Consider the following 16994-nt stretch of genomic DNA (forward strand, 5'->3'; position numbering starts at 1 on the left):
TACAGAAACAGCCAAAGTGGCTGAAAACAGGTCAGCTCTGGTGACAATATAGTAGAATTGGGATGTTCGACAATTTTAATGTAGTGCTACGTGTTTACGCTCAGATTTGTTGAGTAAAGTCTGCAGATAAAAGTGTTTTGTTTACACCGAGTTCGTACCCGCGCTTCAGAACCGCAACATATCTGGACAGCTCTATAAAACTGCACCATCTCATATAACTCAAGATAAAGTTTTTTTTTTAATGGTTTGCAATGAGTATCTTTAAGGTTTTTTTTCATATTCTAGATTAGTGTAGATTTGTGACGCAGTAAAGAAAAGGAAGGCTGAGGATGTAAATAAATACCACTGAGGCAATAAAGGAGCTCTGATCTGAGCTGTGTTAAAGCAGCCACCTTTAACCCTCAGCCACGCAGGCCCTGATCCAGTGCGTGCTCGCCGCGCGTGCACCCTCCCCCTCAACCCCCTCTACAAACTAATAAGACATCGCTTCCTAAAGCAAACAGCTGCACGGGTTGAAATGTATGTAAATATTTTTGAAAGGGACACAGGCTCGGGGGTTCATTTGCAAAAAGCTCAGCCTCTCTGATTATTTCCAATTTATTTGCAAATCAAGACCCAAACACTTGAGGGGCTTATTGGGGCTTCTAACAAGGCTGTAGGAGGAAAATACAAAAAAACTCTAACTGGACTGGATGTTACTCCTTTTTTCTTTTATTTGGTCATTTTTAATTTTATTTTTTATGTTACGCACCAACCCCTCGACATTTCCTCCTTGGCTCGGTTTGATATTGTGGTCAGCACAGCTAATATTGCAAAAAGGGAGCAGATGTCCCAGATCCTGCGCGGCCTCCCTGGGGACCCCCAACCCTATTAGAACAAATGTGTTCTGCTATTGTAAATAGGCACGTTTGCCTCAGCCCGTCCTATTACAGCCGACGCGTGATCAATAGGCTGATAACACAGAAACATCAATGTAAAGCGTCAGAACAATGAGGGATATCATCGAACATCTATCTTAATATAGCCCTGCTACAAGGGGCCCTGACAGAGTGGAGAGAGAGGAAGAGAGAGAGGAAGAAGAAGAGGTAGAAAGAAAGAAAAAAAGAAAAAAGCTCATGAAAATGCCTCCCCACGAATCCCCATCTCCTATCCAATATGCACAAACACACACACACACACACTCCCAGCTGCCGGGGCTATTATTTTCCTATTTCAATTTGACACCCAGGCCTTTTCATGCTAATTCTATTATTCTTGGAAGTTTATGTGATTTCATATCACTAGAAATCGGTAATGTATTATAACCCCCTTTGAGCTAAAATAAACTGAATCCCCCCGCAGTAGCCACCGGGAAAATAATTACTTTCATATCAAAACTCTGCAGGAGTCGAGCGGGTCCTTTTCGCCTCAGGCTCGTAACCTCATTTCAGCGGGGGCTTATAGATGAATAAATTTGTTAAGGCAATATACAAAGTACAACATGAGATTTCTTAAAGGAAGCTAGTGTACTGTACTGTGGTCCTGTGCTGCTGTTTAGGAGCTCACACGGTCTGAAGTGCTTGTATACAATAGATTTATTTAAGAAAAACCTTACATATATAAATAGTATAATACCTTTCTTACAGCTCTTGAGGATTTTTGTTGGTCTTGTGTTGTTGTTGGTTTTTTTCTTGTTTTTTTTTTTGACAAGTCATCACACATTAAAGGATATCTAGAGACTCCTGACTCACACACATACACACTCGCAGAAAAAAATAAAACAAAATAAGGAAATTGTCAAAATTTCAGCAGAATGTTTGTGGGGTTTGGGGGCGTGGAACCGAAATGCAAAGATGTGGGGAAAGGTACTCATTGCAATGTCATGAAGATCGGACCCCCAAAAAATATCATATAACAAAATCTGCACTTCCTTCCTTTTTTTTTTTTCGTATAACAATCATTAATGTGTCTTTAAATTTAAAATTTGTAAGAAAATTTTGTGAACAGGTCAACAATGGCGTCTTCCATAGAAGAGCCGATTGGGTCAAGAAGTCTGACAGTTTTGATTTATTGTATTTCTGGTCAGAAAAAAAGTGCTTTGTTTACATTGAGTGTGGACCCACATTTCAGAATTGCATATCAATATCTCTGGAAACTTACTGGAGTAAATTCTTTCAAACTGCACCAGTTTGATAAAATTCATGATTAATTCGTTGTATGTTTGATTTTCTAGTTTGCAATGAGTACCTTTAATGAAAGGTGTCGTTCATTAGTTTACCCCCACAGATTTATTCCATGTCTCCTTTAGTCAGTGCAGGACAGTCACTAGGGGGGTCAGTGTGCTCCTTGTTCACCAAATGCTCTGTTTTGTCCGTGTTGAGCTGTGGGCTGTGTTCGTGGACAAAAGTGGCGTCGCTGCAAATCACTGAGGTCTGTTTTCCAGCAGAAAAGGCGGCCCTGGACGGGCTCATGTGCGGAGAGCCCGCCTTGTCCTCGGATCCCGGCGGCCCCCGCTGCGCCGCGTCCGCGCAGTCCGGCGAGCCGCCCCTGCAGCCCGCCGGGGGCGCGTCGCTGTCCCCGTTCACCGCCGCCGAGCTCTTCAGGGCCGTCTGAGGAACAATGAATCCGAGCGGCTGCGTGATGGGGTAGAGCAGGAAGTGCCCCTTCCCTATCAAAGGCCGCGAGGAGGGTAAGGCCGCCGGGCTGCGTCTCGGTCTGGAGTCCGAAAGGAGGCTCTCGACGCTGAAAGGGTTGAGTTTCTGCAGGCTGGGGCTCCTGCTGGTGCTGCCGGAGCACAGGCTGGTGGACCGGTGGCTGCTGGGGTCAGGCGAGTCCAGCTCGGATCCGCCAGCGTCCCGGTCCAGGAGTCTTTGGTTCTGCGCTTGTTGGTCGCACCTCGACTGGTTCCCCCCCACAGAGTCAAAGGGCGGGCACGTGTTGTGGTCACTGTCGGTGACATGCGACACCCCGCTGTCACTGTCTGAGCCCGGCGTGTGGAATAAATCCCCAGACAAGAGTTTGTTCTGGGACTTGAGCAGCCGGCGCTCCTGCTTCCGCTTCTTCTTCTCCAGCCGGTCCAGTTCTCTCCGGGCGATCTCCTCCGGGTCCATGGGCTCCCCGCTGCAGGTGGTGGGGTGGGCGTTGTGAGCAGGTCGACCCGGACCCTTCTTGGTGTTTTCCTTTTTCCGCCATTTGGCTCTGCGGTTTTGAAACCAGACCTGTAGAGAAGAAAAAACACAAAAAGCAGATGAAAACATGGGATGAGCTCTGGTGCCACAGAGGTGAAACTAATTAGAGCAAAAAACTTGTCAGCGTCTTTACAAGACGGTAATTAAACAAACACTAAGATTCCACCTTGCTTGGTTTTTTGTTTTGTTTTGTTTTTTTCTCCAGGCTTTTAATTAGAAAAAATGTGCATAAATTAAAATTAATTTAGGACTAATTCTACCAAAAGAAACATGACAATTTAAGGCATTTAGACTAAATTTCTGTTGTAACCTCTACACAAAATTGTTGGACTTTTAAATATATATTTTTAAATATTTCTGAACACATTTCTAGATATATATTTTTAACCTGTATTATTAAACTCCCAATAAAAACTGTTATATAATTCCTTACATATTTGTTTTGTTGTTGTCAACTAAAAAATACAAAAATCTACAAACATAAAACCCTTATTGAAACTTTTTTTTAATTTATTTGTAAATATAATTGAAAATGAAAATATTTCTGAAGCTTCAAAAAAATCTAAATAAAAGTGTTTGGAACTGATTTATTTGACTAGCTTATGTCTCTAAAGATCAGACAACAAAAAACAAAATTAGACAAAAATAATCATTAATATTTGCATATAATAAAGAATACACATATATGGCCAATTACTATAACACAATCATTCCCCATTCCATTTGAGGATATATTTGAATGCCTTTTGCAGCCAGGGATAAATGTAAACAAAGAGGCAGCCCATAATTCCACCTGTTTGCAATGAATGGACCTTTACCTGGACCCTGGACTCTATCAGGTCCAGCCGGAGAGCCAGAGCCTCCCTCATGAACACGTCCGGATAGTGACTCTCATTAAAAGCCTTTTCTAATTCCTCCAGCTGCCAGCCAGTGAAATTCGTGCGGGTTCTTCTTCTCTTGCAGCCGGGGCTATCTTTGTCTGGGTCCCCCGAGTCTGGCGGCAGAACGAGAGGAAATGGAAATGTAAACAAAGCAGGAGCATTTCGATCTCGTTTCAGCAGAATTTAGCCAAGTTTCAACGCTGATGGTGAGGTTGGTGCTCGAGGAACGCGTTGTGCCGCTTTTGTTCATCTGAGTAAAAAAATGAGAAGCTTTTAAATTACTGAGTGGCAGAAACATTGTTTTTTTTTTCTTGGATAAATCTTCATCTTTGGATGGTGGGAGAGAAGTGGGATGCGAGGACGCATTTATCGTGCGCAAGAGCGGCTTGGGTCGCCTTTAAAAAACAATATTATCTTGGTTTCTTTGTGTTGTATTTTTTTTTTCTGTCTTTGCGCGACTGGCCAACCTTGTGGAGAGGTTATTGTGCTGTTGATCGTGTGGCTTACCTGTCAGTTTGTACTGCTGATTATCTCCATTCAGCCCGCAGCCCGAAGACAAGAGGGGGTTGGAATTACCCACCGAAGCCGCGCAGGAGCCATTAAGTAATCCGTCTATTGAGAAAGGAACCGCGGAAGCAGATTGAAGTTGATGCCCCGCTAATTCGTAGACGTGATGGTGGCTCAGGTGGTACGGGAAGCCCACCATCCCGCCGAGAGAGCCTCCGAACTGGGCGTGAGGTGGATCCAGTATCCTGCTGTCCATCATCCCTCAGGCAAAAGGAAGCGACGTCTGGAGGCCGGCGATGGGAATTTAAAAAGCATGCAGCGAGTGTGGCCGACGAGAGGGGGACATGATGTGAAGGGAGGGCCGAGCTGCACTTTATCCACACGAACCCTCCCAATAATTAGCCCAGGCTCTGGGAATAAGAGACCCAATGAGAAGCGGTAATGGGCGCTGACGTCAGAGGCGCGCTTCTGCGAACGCTCCCCATATCGATTGCTAATTAAAGCTGACATCCACCTCAATAAACAATATCAGAGCCTGTCACAACAAGACAGGAGGGCTTTGATAAGAACTACATCGCAACTACACGGGAGACCCACCGGGAGGAAGGGCTCATTGAATCCCGGGCAGAGGAGGCTGCAGGCGGATAGATGAGAGCCGGAGCTCCCGGACTTTTTCTGTCCTCAGCAGGACAGCAAAACACATGAATCCTGGGCTAGTGATGATAAAAAATGTTAGCATTAGCATAAGTGGGATCATTTCTTACGTTGTGACTTTTTATTTGTCTTACATATATGGAGCATTAAAGGAAAACTAACACTTTTGCATCCATTTTCCTGGAAAACGTGTTTTTGTTTTTTTGTGTTATTTTATTGGACTCTTTCTTACATCTGTTGAGGAAAGGTTGGATAAGTCTGAACATTTATGGATCAACATATATTTAATAGAGAGTACATCAGCAGGACTTAAAAGCAATAAAATAATGATGGACAATGGCTCCATTTAAAGACAAAGCTAAATTAAAGCTTGAAACACTGATTAAAGTTGTTTTATACCTTTTAAAAAACATTTTTGAGTATAAAACAATATATATATATATATATATATATATATATATATATATATCTCAAAATACTGCTTTGTTCCACATTCCCAACGTCTGCGGCCTAAATTCTGTCTGCTCATTAGTGTTTTTCAAAGAATTAATTCGACTTTATTTATCCCAAGTCTGGCGCTGTCGTAATGTTAATCAGAGTTGAAATTTCGCACCCCACTCACTCCCTGACCCTTGGCTCCCGGATTGGCATGTTGTAATAACCTGAATCTCTCAACAGAAGCTGCGATAATTGTTACCCTATTAGCATGCAAATTGTTTAATTAATATTATTATGAGGAAGTATATAATCCGCTCGTCACTTGACCCCCCCCAACCCCCCACCCAAGCCCAAATAACAACCCTCTGTACATTTCAGCGTGCTCAGCCCTCCATTTTAATGAACTCCTCAGAAATGATCTCGTGCTTTTATCCATATGCCTTCGCAGCAGAAGCGTTTTCTCTGCCTGTGTCCGCTTGAATTTCAGCACTCAACTAAATAAGATGTTGTGAGCAGTTCTAACTCATTCATTTAATTCAGTACGTCAAAAAAAATCAATGGACCTGTATTATATTATAATAATCAATAAATAAGAGCAGTGGCTCAGCTTTAAGGCGCAGAATGAGAATCAGCCCCTGACTGTCTCCACAGTCTCCAGAGACGCTGCATTTAAATCCGTTTTTCTCCAACATGACACTGTCAGATCCGAGCTTTAATTAACCCGATAATAAGGCGAACAAGGCCAGCATTCAGCCCCATGCTGCCCTGCCTTGTTACCTTTTTATGACTGTTCTGTTGGACAGCTGTTCAAAGAAAAAAAGACATCATTAACAAAAAATAAATAAATAAAACTTTTTTTTATTACTATACAGATGTATTATGAAAAAAACACATTGTTGCATTTTGCATTGTCTTTATGGACCAACTGAGCTGCAATCCCTCATCACACTTTATATGGGGAACTATATGTGTAAAGTTCAAATGCAAACTATTTGATTTTTCAAAATAAACAACCTAACTTTAATTAAACACGTGGTTATTCTTTTGTTTTGTCTTTCACTGATTGCATCAAGACTTGACCTTTTATCACCTCTCACCTAAAATATACAAATTATTAGCATTTCCTAATAAGAGCCCCTTCATAAAGGATTCATTAATAGTTTATAAACATGAGTTTGTAAAAAATTTAAAAGGCATCAACAATCATATAAAAAAACAGTTATAAAACAGTGAGAGCAGGCCCAATATTTAGATGAATTGCTGTACTTTAATTAATTTCTTCATCATTTAAATTTTAAAAAACAAACATTTGTCTGTAAGTTACCTTCATGGAAGCACCTGTTGAAGATACAAAGTTTGATTTGGAAAAAAAAAAGTTATTCAGTTAAAAAAAGTAATCTGAGCAACTAAATTACATTTATGTAAATGAATAAAAGTCCAGCACATGATCTGCTTCAAAACAGTATTTTATAAATGATTATATAAAGTGTTTACAAACCAGTTTAGAAAGCATTAATAAACCCTTTACAAAGAGACCTTTATTAGGAAGAGGTACCAGTAATTGTTTAAAAAGCTTCTCGAGTCATATAAATCTAAAGACGCGTGTCCCACTGAAGCTTGAAGTGTAGCTTCTATATCAGAGTCAGAGGGTTTTCTTTGCTTTATTTCTAATCAGTTTGAAATAATTTATGGGAGTGTTGCTTTAATCTCTTTAGGGTGGCTGCCTGGCTGTGAATCCTCCACTCAGCCCAGTGATGAGTTAGGTAAAGATGGAGCAGCAGACAAACTTCCCACTCAGTCAAACCTAAGGCCCAGATGCTTCGTTTCGGGTTTAAATTCATCAAAGTTTCATGCAAAGTCTTAACTCTCTGTTCCTGCACCATCCCTTTACCTAAACACACGTCTTCAGTCTCAGTATTTGTTGTTGCTCATCTGTTTAGCCGCCTTTAAGAGGATTTTGCAGCTACACACCTGACTCCATGACCATATAACCACAAATCTGATATTCTCAGGCTTTCAAACTGAATATAGGTGTTGATGTGATCCACCTAAATCCCCCACCCCACCCAAAAAAAGTCACAGGCCTTATCTACAAGCCCATCCAGTAATGATGCCTACTTTAGCAGCACAGAATCACATTCATTTTTAATTAGGCAGGCAAATTAATAGGCAGCAGTTTAGGAGTTTAATTACTCAATTAACTTCACGCACGTTAATTTTTAACTATCTAAATTAGGTTGCACATTATTCGATTTGATGATAATTATAGAATTAAATATAAATTAATTGTTTTTGGGATGATTTGGATGAACTAGATGCAGTCCCAATTAAACAGCAGGAAGAAGAAGAGGGGGAAAAAATGGTTGCCATCTTAAGCTCACAAATCCTTTTGATTCGATTTTAAGGAAGAAACTCTGCCTGGATTTTTTTTTTTTTTTTTTCTTCTCTGATCCACAAATTCTCTCTCCCTCTCTAATCCCACAATTAAAAGTTTCCTCCCATCTAATTATCTGTAATTGTGCCGCTGTCAAAGTAGAATGGAGAAGTGAAAGCGATTGATTTGGACTTTTAATTCAGTTCATTTCTGATAGAAGAGAAAGTAATTCCCTTCAAATTACCTCATTCAATCCTGACACCCTAATGCCCTTCAAAATCTTTTTTTTTTTACTCCGCAGCATTTATATATTAAAAATGAAGCTAGAATGACTAGTGCCTCCTAATAATAATAACCAAACTTCCATTAGAATAATAATTTCATTTCAATTAAAACTGACTTATCACCTTTGCTAAAACGTGCTTAATATGCCGAAAATTATCAATGCTTGAAGGAGCCCAAACTGGGGAGTCTAATTGTAATCAGCAAATCAGAGGTGCTTGTCGCTGCCGCGCCTTTGCAGAGAGGCAGCCTCGGAAATAGAACTAATTTACTCAACTCCCCCGGGAAATCCGCTCAACAGATTAACATTTTCAAAATATAGTAATGATATAATTTGAGAAATGGTGACGCCAATTTGTGAGAAGCCTTTGTGCGGAATAATTTGCTTTTTTTTTTTCCTCCTCTTCCTCCCTTCGCCACCGCCTGCGTTTTGCCCCCGTTAATTACAGCTCCGCAGATGAAGGGTGTGCTGTTTGACTCACTGCTTATTATTCAACTTCAATCTAATAATTCAACTCTACAGGAATAAGGAGGGAGGATGGGGGAAGTGTTGTCTAGCCCAATTTTTAAGCCACCCTGCATATAATCCCAAATGGATATGGATTGGTGGAAATCTGAATAGGTGCTTTTAAACAAGCAGTGTGTGCTGTCACTGTGTGTGTTATTTCTGCTCACATGGAGCCTCTGTGCTGTAATCTGTGTGACTGCATAAGACTTGTGCTCACACATGATGGGTCTGTTTGATCTGAGGCATCATGGCACCGCAGCCAACATCCTAAATCTTCTTTATATCAACATCAAACTTTAGAGGAAGATGTTTGAACGCAATCCGCCGCACTTCAGGTCACTTTGGGCCTACTTTGTGTGCAGGCAAAATGAGTTTACACAACTTAAGTTTAGAGACGAAACAACAAACTTGACTTTTAGCCACCTTTTAAACAGACTTGTTGCTTCATGCTTCTGTAGCTGTTGTTGCCAACTTGGAAGTAAATGCTCCACACTTATATAGCACCTGTTTAACCTCTACAGGTTCTACAATGTTTATAATGTTTCTCATTCGCCCATACTTATACAGTGCTTTCCAGTACAGAGCCCTTTTATATCCCTCTGATACACACACTAAAAGCTGCTGCCTTCTTTTGGTAATTCAGTTGCTGAGTTAAAGCTGTTGGTTTGGTTTTGCCAAATACTGAATCCAGAAGGTTTGACTTAGTATTTGGGTTGTTGTTGAGCTGTCATTTTTCAGTCTGCTATTTTAAGCTGGAAGTTGACCAAATTGGACTTGACTGGACCTTTGCTTTAGAATATAATAAGTAAAGGTATAAGAAACAACCCATAAGCAGATGTTTAACCTGGTTGGCTTTGTTAACACCTTTAGTTTTCAGTAGACAGTGATTCTGGGTTCCTAACTAAATATTAGCTGGTCTTAGCTGACGCTAATAATGGTTTGTACCAGCTACCAACCCAAGATGTAATTATCTAATAAGGCCGATTTTGGGTTGTTATTTTTAACTCAACTTTTTAGTGGCTCTAAATCAGCAAACTGGTCAATTTCACACTATTTCTGGGTTAAAACCATACCCATGGTTGGCTCTGTCCATATTTGACACAGCACTGAGTTACAGATTAGGTTGTTTTTACCCCAGCAGGTTTTAGTGTGCACCAAGAAGCAGTCAAAGTGACTGCATGACATTCTGCAGTCTTACAAAGAAACTGTGCTGCAAACATATGAATTTAAACACTGCCGGCTGACTTTGTGGTTCATCCACAAATCATTTTATGGTAACATCCTGCACAAACACAACCACATTGACATGTTTTATTCACAGGGCTTCATTGTAACACACCTTTTAAGACACTCACCTGTGCCTTGACCTTAGACTGGGCCTTCACTGAACCCAAACTCAAAGAGCTGCATTTTAAATTGTCATTACAAAGACCTGCTGTGCCCTCTAGTGGCTGTTTGCTTTCCGTTCCAAGCAGGAGGGCTAAAATGTAGGTTTCACAAACAAATGTGAAGGGCTTCATGAAATGTGACACAAACAACCCAAGTTCATGAGTTTATTTTAACCAAACTTTCTGGAGAATGAGCTAGAAGAAAACGATGACCCCTGACCTCTTGATACAACCTGAAATAACTTATGAAGTCCTTTATTTTGGCCAACTTATATTTTATTTTGATATAATAAAAGAAAAACTCTGGTTTCACCACATAGTTTGTATTATTAGAAGCCAACACGAAATGAAAATATTTTATAAAGTATTTCCATAAATGTGTTTTTTTTTCCTGTGGTTAAAGACATTTTACAAAGTGAATTATGCACAAACATAAAGGTCTGGAAGTGAACCGGTTAAACCAATTAGCTCTTTTTGAATGTAGCTCAAAATGTAAAACAGTTTGACAATGGTAAAATGTATAGTTTGTTGAAAACTTTGTAAAAAACAGAAATAAGTTTTACTTCTACATCCTAAAATGCACTTGTCTTAAACAGACATTGTAAACAGAAATGGATATAATGCTCAATTGTATTTTAATAACCATAAATGTGCAAAAAATCAGCTGCAGCTCTAATGCCAGACTGTAAATAAATGAACCAGCAGTAATTTACAGTAAATATTTTTCTTCCTAATTGGTTGGGAAAAGCTGTTTGCCACAGGAGAAAGGGGATGTGTGTGAGAGTGTGTGAAAGGTGTGAGTTTCTAAAGCCGTGTCCTCAGTGATGCAAATTAAACTTACAATAAATTAATTACAAGTTGAACCTGAATTAAAGGCAGACGGGTTGTTCTTTTCTCAAAGGCTTCCTGGTTCAATCCCAGAATTTCCCAAAATGAATGTTGAAATGTTCTTTAGCAAAATGTTGAATCCCACTTTTTTTCCTAATGTCTTTCCTAAACTTTGTCTTCTAAATAAAAGTAAAGCATCACATTGCTCCATGTGGACTTCAACGGAAAACATGTTTTAAAATTCACCTTTAGGACACATATTCTTATAGAGGGGCAGAAAAAAGTACAACAATGTACTAAATTACAAGATGCCTGTAATATATTTTGAGACAGCTGGAATGATAAACTTTATTCTGGACTAAATCTTTAGCCTGTTATTGTTACACAGACATGTTTTATAATTTTTTGCAGTAATTATAATCCATTCCCTGTGTGGTTTCTCAGCAGCTCAGTGAGCAGCTGCTTTATGAAGACTTCTGCTGCCATCAGCTGGTAAAACCTGCAGACACCAGGAGATTCTCTTCATGCATTAATCATCATTTTAAGTCATTGGTTTGCAGGAGATTTAACCTGTGTGAAACAATGCTGAGGTCAGTTTCTCTCCAGTATATTCCCTCATCTAAGAGAGCAGACCAGACCTAACTCTAAGAACATCTAAAAACCATTTGTCAGAAATTGTGATTGGATTATGGGACCTCTGTTTTAATTATTAACGTCATATTGTAATATAGGAATTATATGGCTCTATTACACTTTTTAATAAAAGTGAGTTATGCACATTTACACACATTTCTGTACTTAAAATACTCTACTATGAATCCAATAATTTAAAGGACAGAACGCACATATATTTTTTCCAGCTGATGAGTCAAGGACAATTTGTTTGAGAGACTCCAACACTGTAATTTAACAGCCAGGGAATTACATTCATTTTAAGTCACATTAGGCAGAAAATAAATTTCGACACAGTTAAAACATAAATAGAGACTAATGTGCTTCAATTAGAGCACAAAAAACAAAATACTCCAGTGTTCAGGTTGCCTTACTTGTGTAAAGGTAGTGAACCAAAAGCAGTTTCCAGCCCCGAAAAGAGACTTTAAGAAATATTCAACTTTTCAAACTAATATTACTTCTCTTTAAAGTACTACACATATAAAACTATATTCATTTAATAAGCCATTCTTAGATATTAAATTGTTAAACATAAGAGGCAAGTATAGCACCCAATTAGTTTGTTTAAGAGGATATGATTCTTTGAGGGGGTTATGATGCTTTTTAACCAAAGTGTTTTCTCTTTCCAGCTTTTACTGATGTAATAAAATCATAAAACCAGAAATCCACACTAAAGGGAATTAAGTAAATATTCCCCGGGAGCTGCCTGAAATGTCTCATTGGTAGTATTTGTCTTTATTACTTTACTTAATTTGATTGCCAAACTTTACATCTGTAAAGTGATGGGCTGGGCAGCTGACCTGATGCATTATGGGCTTGATTCAGGGCAGCTTGTCCAACTTCAAACAGCGCTGTGAGACTTCACGGTGTCAGATGGCATTAAGACATCATGAGAAAGAGACAGCTGCATTCAGGACAAGTCAGGTGCTGCAGACGCTCTCCTGCAGCTGCTGCACCTCTGTGGTGACTCAGCTTCGGTCTGATTGGCTGAAGGCTTCACTGACACACATGATGTGTGGAAAGGTTTACTCTTCAAGCTGGGTTTCTTTAATCCACATCCAGACTTTGAAGTCAAAAAGAAATGAAAAAAGTGACTGCTTCTGGTTTAATATTCAGTCCAAAGTTTTTGGAAATATGTAAATATAGAGATCTTTTGCTTAACCCTCACAACTTTGCTCTTGTGTAGATTTGAAGTCTGAAGTAAAAGAAAAATCAATCTGCATTTTAAATGAAACTGCTGGAGAGATACATAATGTAATTTTACTGTTTTGTATTGGAAATACATGTTGTAACTTTTTTGGTTACTCATTTAGATAAGTAAAATGTTTAAATAGTAATAATTACAAGGAAAGTCACCATTTTTGACAAATGTGATTAACAGGATTAATTTATCTGGTTTTGGTTTTTTTTTCAGTTAAGAATATGTAATGAATACACAAATTTGAATGGTAAATGGAGTGTACTTTATAGCACCTTTCTAACCAACCAGATCACTTAACTTCCTTTACAACACCTGTGCCCTCATTTACCCGTCCTCATCCACACACATTCATACAGCACTCTACAAATCTAATCTGAATAAATCATTCTATAGAGTCTAATCAGTGTTTTAGATCACATCCATACACTGATGGCAAACATTGGATGCACTGAGGGATTCGGTGTCTTATCTAAGGATATTTTGACATGTGGCATACTGGAGAAATTGAACCTCCAAATATTGGTTGGAGGACGCCAGCTTTAACCACTGAGTCACAGCTGCAGACTGAAACACTAAATAATCACATTTTCTCACTTTCAATTATCTTTGGTATAATAAATAATTAACATGGTCAGAACATGACGAGCTGCACTGCTAATTTGTCTAGCCTCTGGTAATTTATTTGAACTGTTTAATTAATTTATTTTTATTGAATATCTTGTATGATACCACCTGTGTTTCTAGACTAGTGGTGATGAAATCAATTGCATTTGAGCATCAGCAGAGTAGCTTGGATACACTGTCTTAAATTCAAATATTAAATATTTACTCCGATTTCTTAACAATAACATATATTCTGGAAAAGCCACACATGATGTCTCATATCTAATGAACACACTATATGTGTAAAAACATAAATTTATCTGAAAACAGTTGGAAAACTTCAGCATTAATTTAATTTAACATTCTTTAATCTCGTCCTAAACGTATTCTAAGGGTTTTTTCATGGTGTAAAGATCTGGATCTTTCTAGAGTTCACTCGTTTGTTTCACAAAACCGCACCAGTCACGATGAGTCGTCATGTAGGACGTCAGTGACGTCATGGCGTAGGCGGAGCGTGCGTGACATGTCAAAACAGGAGTCAGCTCTGCGGCTAACAGATGAGGCAGCGGCGCAGAGGGGTCTGTACGTACGGTACGGACTGAAACGGACAAGCAAAAAAAAAGTAGCTTCACACAGATAATTTGGAAGAACTTCGTTTTCTTTTTGACATCTTAATAAACGAAAATCGAGCAAGAAAGTCGGAGCAAGGTGAGTAAAACTCAAACAAAAGCGACGGTTAGTTGATTCATCTTGTGTTAGCATAGCAAAGCTACCAGTGAGAAAAATAAATTTAAAAACAAAGTGACTTTCTTATAACAGTCGCTTAGCGTGTTTTGTTCTGGGGACTTAAAAAGATATCATTTAAAGTTCACTCTTTTCGCTGAAGTTAATTTAAGTTAAATTTGGTTTAGCCTAAAGCTTCGTTGTTTTGCCTCAATAATACTACATGTTTATTTATCTGCTATATTCTGGCACTTAAACTTGGCTTTATTTTAATGGTTTGACGCAGTCTTTTCCCCCTGTTTGAAACCGTCAACAACATGAGTTGTTATTGATTACATAATCGATCAGCTGTTAGTCTCATCGCGTTAGTTAGCTTAGCCAGCCTGCTAGCAATTTAGCAAACTCATTGTTTGTAGGTCCTGGAAGTCACGTGACTCAGCACAAGTTAGAATAGAGCCCATCCCTGACAGATCCTTTAAACCTTCACTTCACTTCACACAGTTCTACTTATTTGTATATACTGTTTTAGGTTGGATATAATTAATAATAAACTGTCAGCTGAAGATAATTGGCAGAAATGGAGTTTCCAGACTTGGGAGAGCACTGTTCTGAGAAAACCTGCAAACAACTTGGTGAGTACGATCTGAAATAATCATAAAGAATGGGGTGTTTGTTTACCGTGCCAAGTCTGATCTAAACTTAAACATTTTTGCAGATTTTCTTCCGATGAGATGTGATGCCTGTGAAGAAATATTCTGTAAGGATCACATAACCTATGCAAATCACAAATGCACATCTTCCTACAAAAAGGTGAGTGACTACAAATGAATGTCTAAAGGTTATAAAGTGTAACTACTCTTTTAAACATGTTTAATCCCATTTGTGTTTAAACCAAATCAAGGGATTGCAAAATAAACAAGTGCACATATAAACATCTATAATTATAGTAAATTAGTTTGATTCTTGGTTTATCATTCACTTCATTTAAATCACATATGCAGCGGTGTTGCAGTGGGCCTATGTGTGCTTTCTGATTTGAAAGAATACATATATTTTTTACTATATTCACCTCTGATTCACAAAATCCCCAACATATTCAAATCATCCCAAACTATTGCAAAATCTATGTGTCACACTGTTCAAGTTTTGAATAGCTAAAACTAAGATTTTCATTGGGGCTGACTGACTGAAAGGCACAGGATTAGATTAGTCAGAAGTAAACCAGAGGGACAACTCAGGTTGAGACAAAAGGCAATTTTCGATTGTTGAATGTAGCACAACCTGCCTCGCCTTAATTTGATTCTGCACTCTCTCTGTGATTTTTCCATACAACTGAGTGCCGTCTTGATGTGGGCGGGATCGTAGCAGGGCTGCTCGACACTCCTCCGATGTCATTTTTTTGGCGACACCCAACAATGGAGGAGATCGAGGTCATTGTTTGCCTGATGCTCGATCTATGGTTAGTCATTCACAAGTTCAGTGAGTCAGAGCTCACAAGGCTTACCCTAAACAAAAAAAAATGGATAAAAGCAAATCTGTGTGGCTGTAAAATATGGTGGATGAAAATGGCGGTTTGGAAGCAGTTGCTGCCATGACTCCTCCAGTGGTGTGGCTCTCTGGCCAGTCAGTGGCCTGCAGGCTGCTAATGTGAAATTATCAGCTCAGCTCGCTTGGAACCTCAGCCAGATAGGTCCTGGAAGCGGGTGGGATCACCCAATGGAAATCTCTGAACCCACGCCGGGTCGACCTGAGTGGGGCCGAGTCGAGCTCATGGAGAAAGGGCTAAAGTTAGAGAGGCAAAGCTGAGGTGGTGTGGATGTGTGAGGAGGAGTGGTAGTGGATATATCGGACAAAGGGTGTTGAACATGGAGCTGCCAGCGAGGAGGAAAAGAGGAAGACCACAGAGAAGGTTCACAGATTTAGTGAAGGAGGATGCTATTAATTGGGTAAGATGGAGGCAGATGATTCACTGTGGCAACCCCTAAAAAGAGCAGCTCAAAGAAGAGTTAATGTTTTTGATTGAATTAACTTTGTGTTTATTGCTGTGGGATTATTGTGTGTTTATGTTTAGTGTTGTGTAACTGCCAGTGTACTTGTATTATGCAGCTGAGTTGGTTTTTCGTGGCTAAATAATGTTATTCTTGACTTGTTATTTTTTTTGTAGGATATCCAGGTCCCAGTATGCCCGTTATGTAACACCCCGATTCCCATCAAGAGAGGAGAGATGCCTGACATTAAAGTTGGCGAACATATCGACCGGGACTGCAAATCAGACCCTGCACAAAGAAAACGAAAGGTCAGAATAAAACTCTTCACTTTTACTTATTGTGACTCAGAACAAAAAAAGAAATACTAACTTTTTTTTTCCATTCCCTTTTAGATATTTACAAACAAATGTTCTAAAGGTGGCTGTAAACAAAAGGAAATGATCCGAGTGACCTGCGACCAGTGTCATTTAAACTACTGTCTTAAACACCGACACCCATTAGACCATGATTGTAAGACTGATGGCAAACCTCTGTCCAAAGCCGGGTGGGTACAGACTCTGCTGTTCTATCCGAAGTACCACAATTAGGGCCGGTGACTGATATTAGGTTGTGATTTCCTGTAGACATGCTGCTGTAACGAGGGCCCAGGGTGGTGCTGCCTCCTCTGCCTCTGCTTCTCGTTCATCCGGTGCAGGAAACCCCAGACCTGTTTCTAATGGTGTCAGTTCAAACAGGGCTCACAGCACTGGGTGAGTAGTAGCTGTTTTTTTTTTTTTTTTT

At 39.5% G+C, this 16994-nt stretch overlaps 2 protein-coding genes across 2 annotated transcripts; one reads left to right on the forward strand and one right to left on the reverse strand.

The window, feature by feature from the left end:
- Positions 1 to 1556: 1556 nt before the first annotated feature.
- On the reverse strand, positions 1557 to 4849 carry uncx (UNC homeobox). Its single transcript, XM_017433509.2, has 3 exons — positions 4556 to 4849; positions 3986 to 4161; positions 1557 to 3197 (listed from the first exon to the last, which is right to left on the reverse strand). The coding sequence occupies exons 1-3, from the start codon at positions 4812 to 4814 to the stop codon at positions 2268 to 2270; spliced, it is 1365 nt and encodes a 454-aa protein (XP_017288998.1). The 5' UTR covers positions 4815 to 4849; the 3' UTR covers positions 1557 to 2267.
- Positions 4850 to 14042: 9193 nt separating this feature from the next.
- zfand2a (zinc finger, AN1-type domain 2A) lies at positions 14043 to 16967 on the forward strand. The gene is made up of 6 exons (XM_017433507.3): positions 14043 to 14211; positions 14756 to 14858; positions 14942 to 15036; positions 16391 to 16522; positions 16607 to 16758; positions 16838 to 16967. The coding sequence occupies exons 2-6, from the start codon at positions 14804 to 14806 to the stop codon at positions 16965 to 16967; spliced, it is 564 nt and encodes a 187-aa protein (XP_017288996.1). The 5' UTR covers positions 14043 to 14211; positions 14756 to 14803.
- The last annotated feature ends 27 nt before the right edge of the window (positions 16968 to 16994 follow it).

The sequence above is a fragment of the Kryptolebias marmoratus genome, linkage group LG12 (genome assembly GCF_001649575.2).
Source record: "Kryptolebias marmoratus isolate JLee-2015 linkage group LG12, ASM164957v2, whole genome shotgun sequence".
NCBI lineage: Eukaryota > Metazoa > Chordata > Actinopteri > Cyprinodontiformes > Rivulidae > Kryptolebias > Kryptolebias marmoratus.

Excerpts from the sequence above, each read along its gene's own strand:
- uncx (XM_017433509.2), bottom strand. The coding sequence starts at position 4,814 with ATGATGGACAGCAGGATACTGGATCCACCTCACGCCCAGTTCGGAGGC. Across the intron at positions 4,162-4,555 it reads TCAGCAGTACAAACTGACAG|ACTCGGGGGACCCAGACAAA; the intron begins GTAAGCCACACG and ends TTCTGCCGCCAG. Across the intron at positions 3,198-3,985 it reads TGATAGAGTCCAGGGTCCAG|GTCTGGTTTCAAAACCGCAG; the intron begins GTAAAGGTCCAT and ends TCTTCTCTACAG.
- zfand2a (XM_017433507.3), top strand. The coding sequence starts at position 14,804 with ATGGAGTTTCCAGACTTGGGAGAGCACTGTTCTGAGAAAACCTGCAAA. Across the intron at positions 15,037-16,390 it reads GCACATCTTCCTACAAAAAG|GATATCCAGGTCCCAGTATG; the intron begins GTGAGTGACTAC and ends TTTTTTTTGTAG. Across the intron at positions 16,759-16,837 it reads AAACCTCTGTCCAAAGCCGG|ACATGCTGCTGTAACGAGGG; the intron begins GTGGGTACAGAC and ends GATTTCCTGTAG.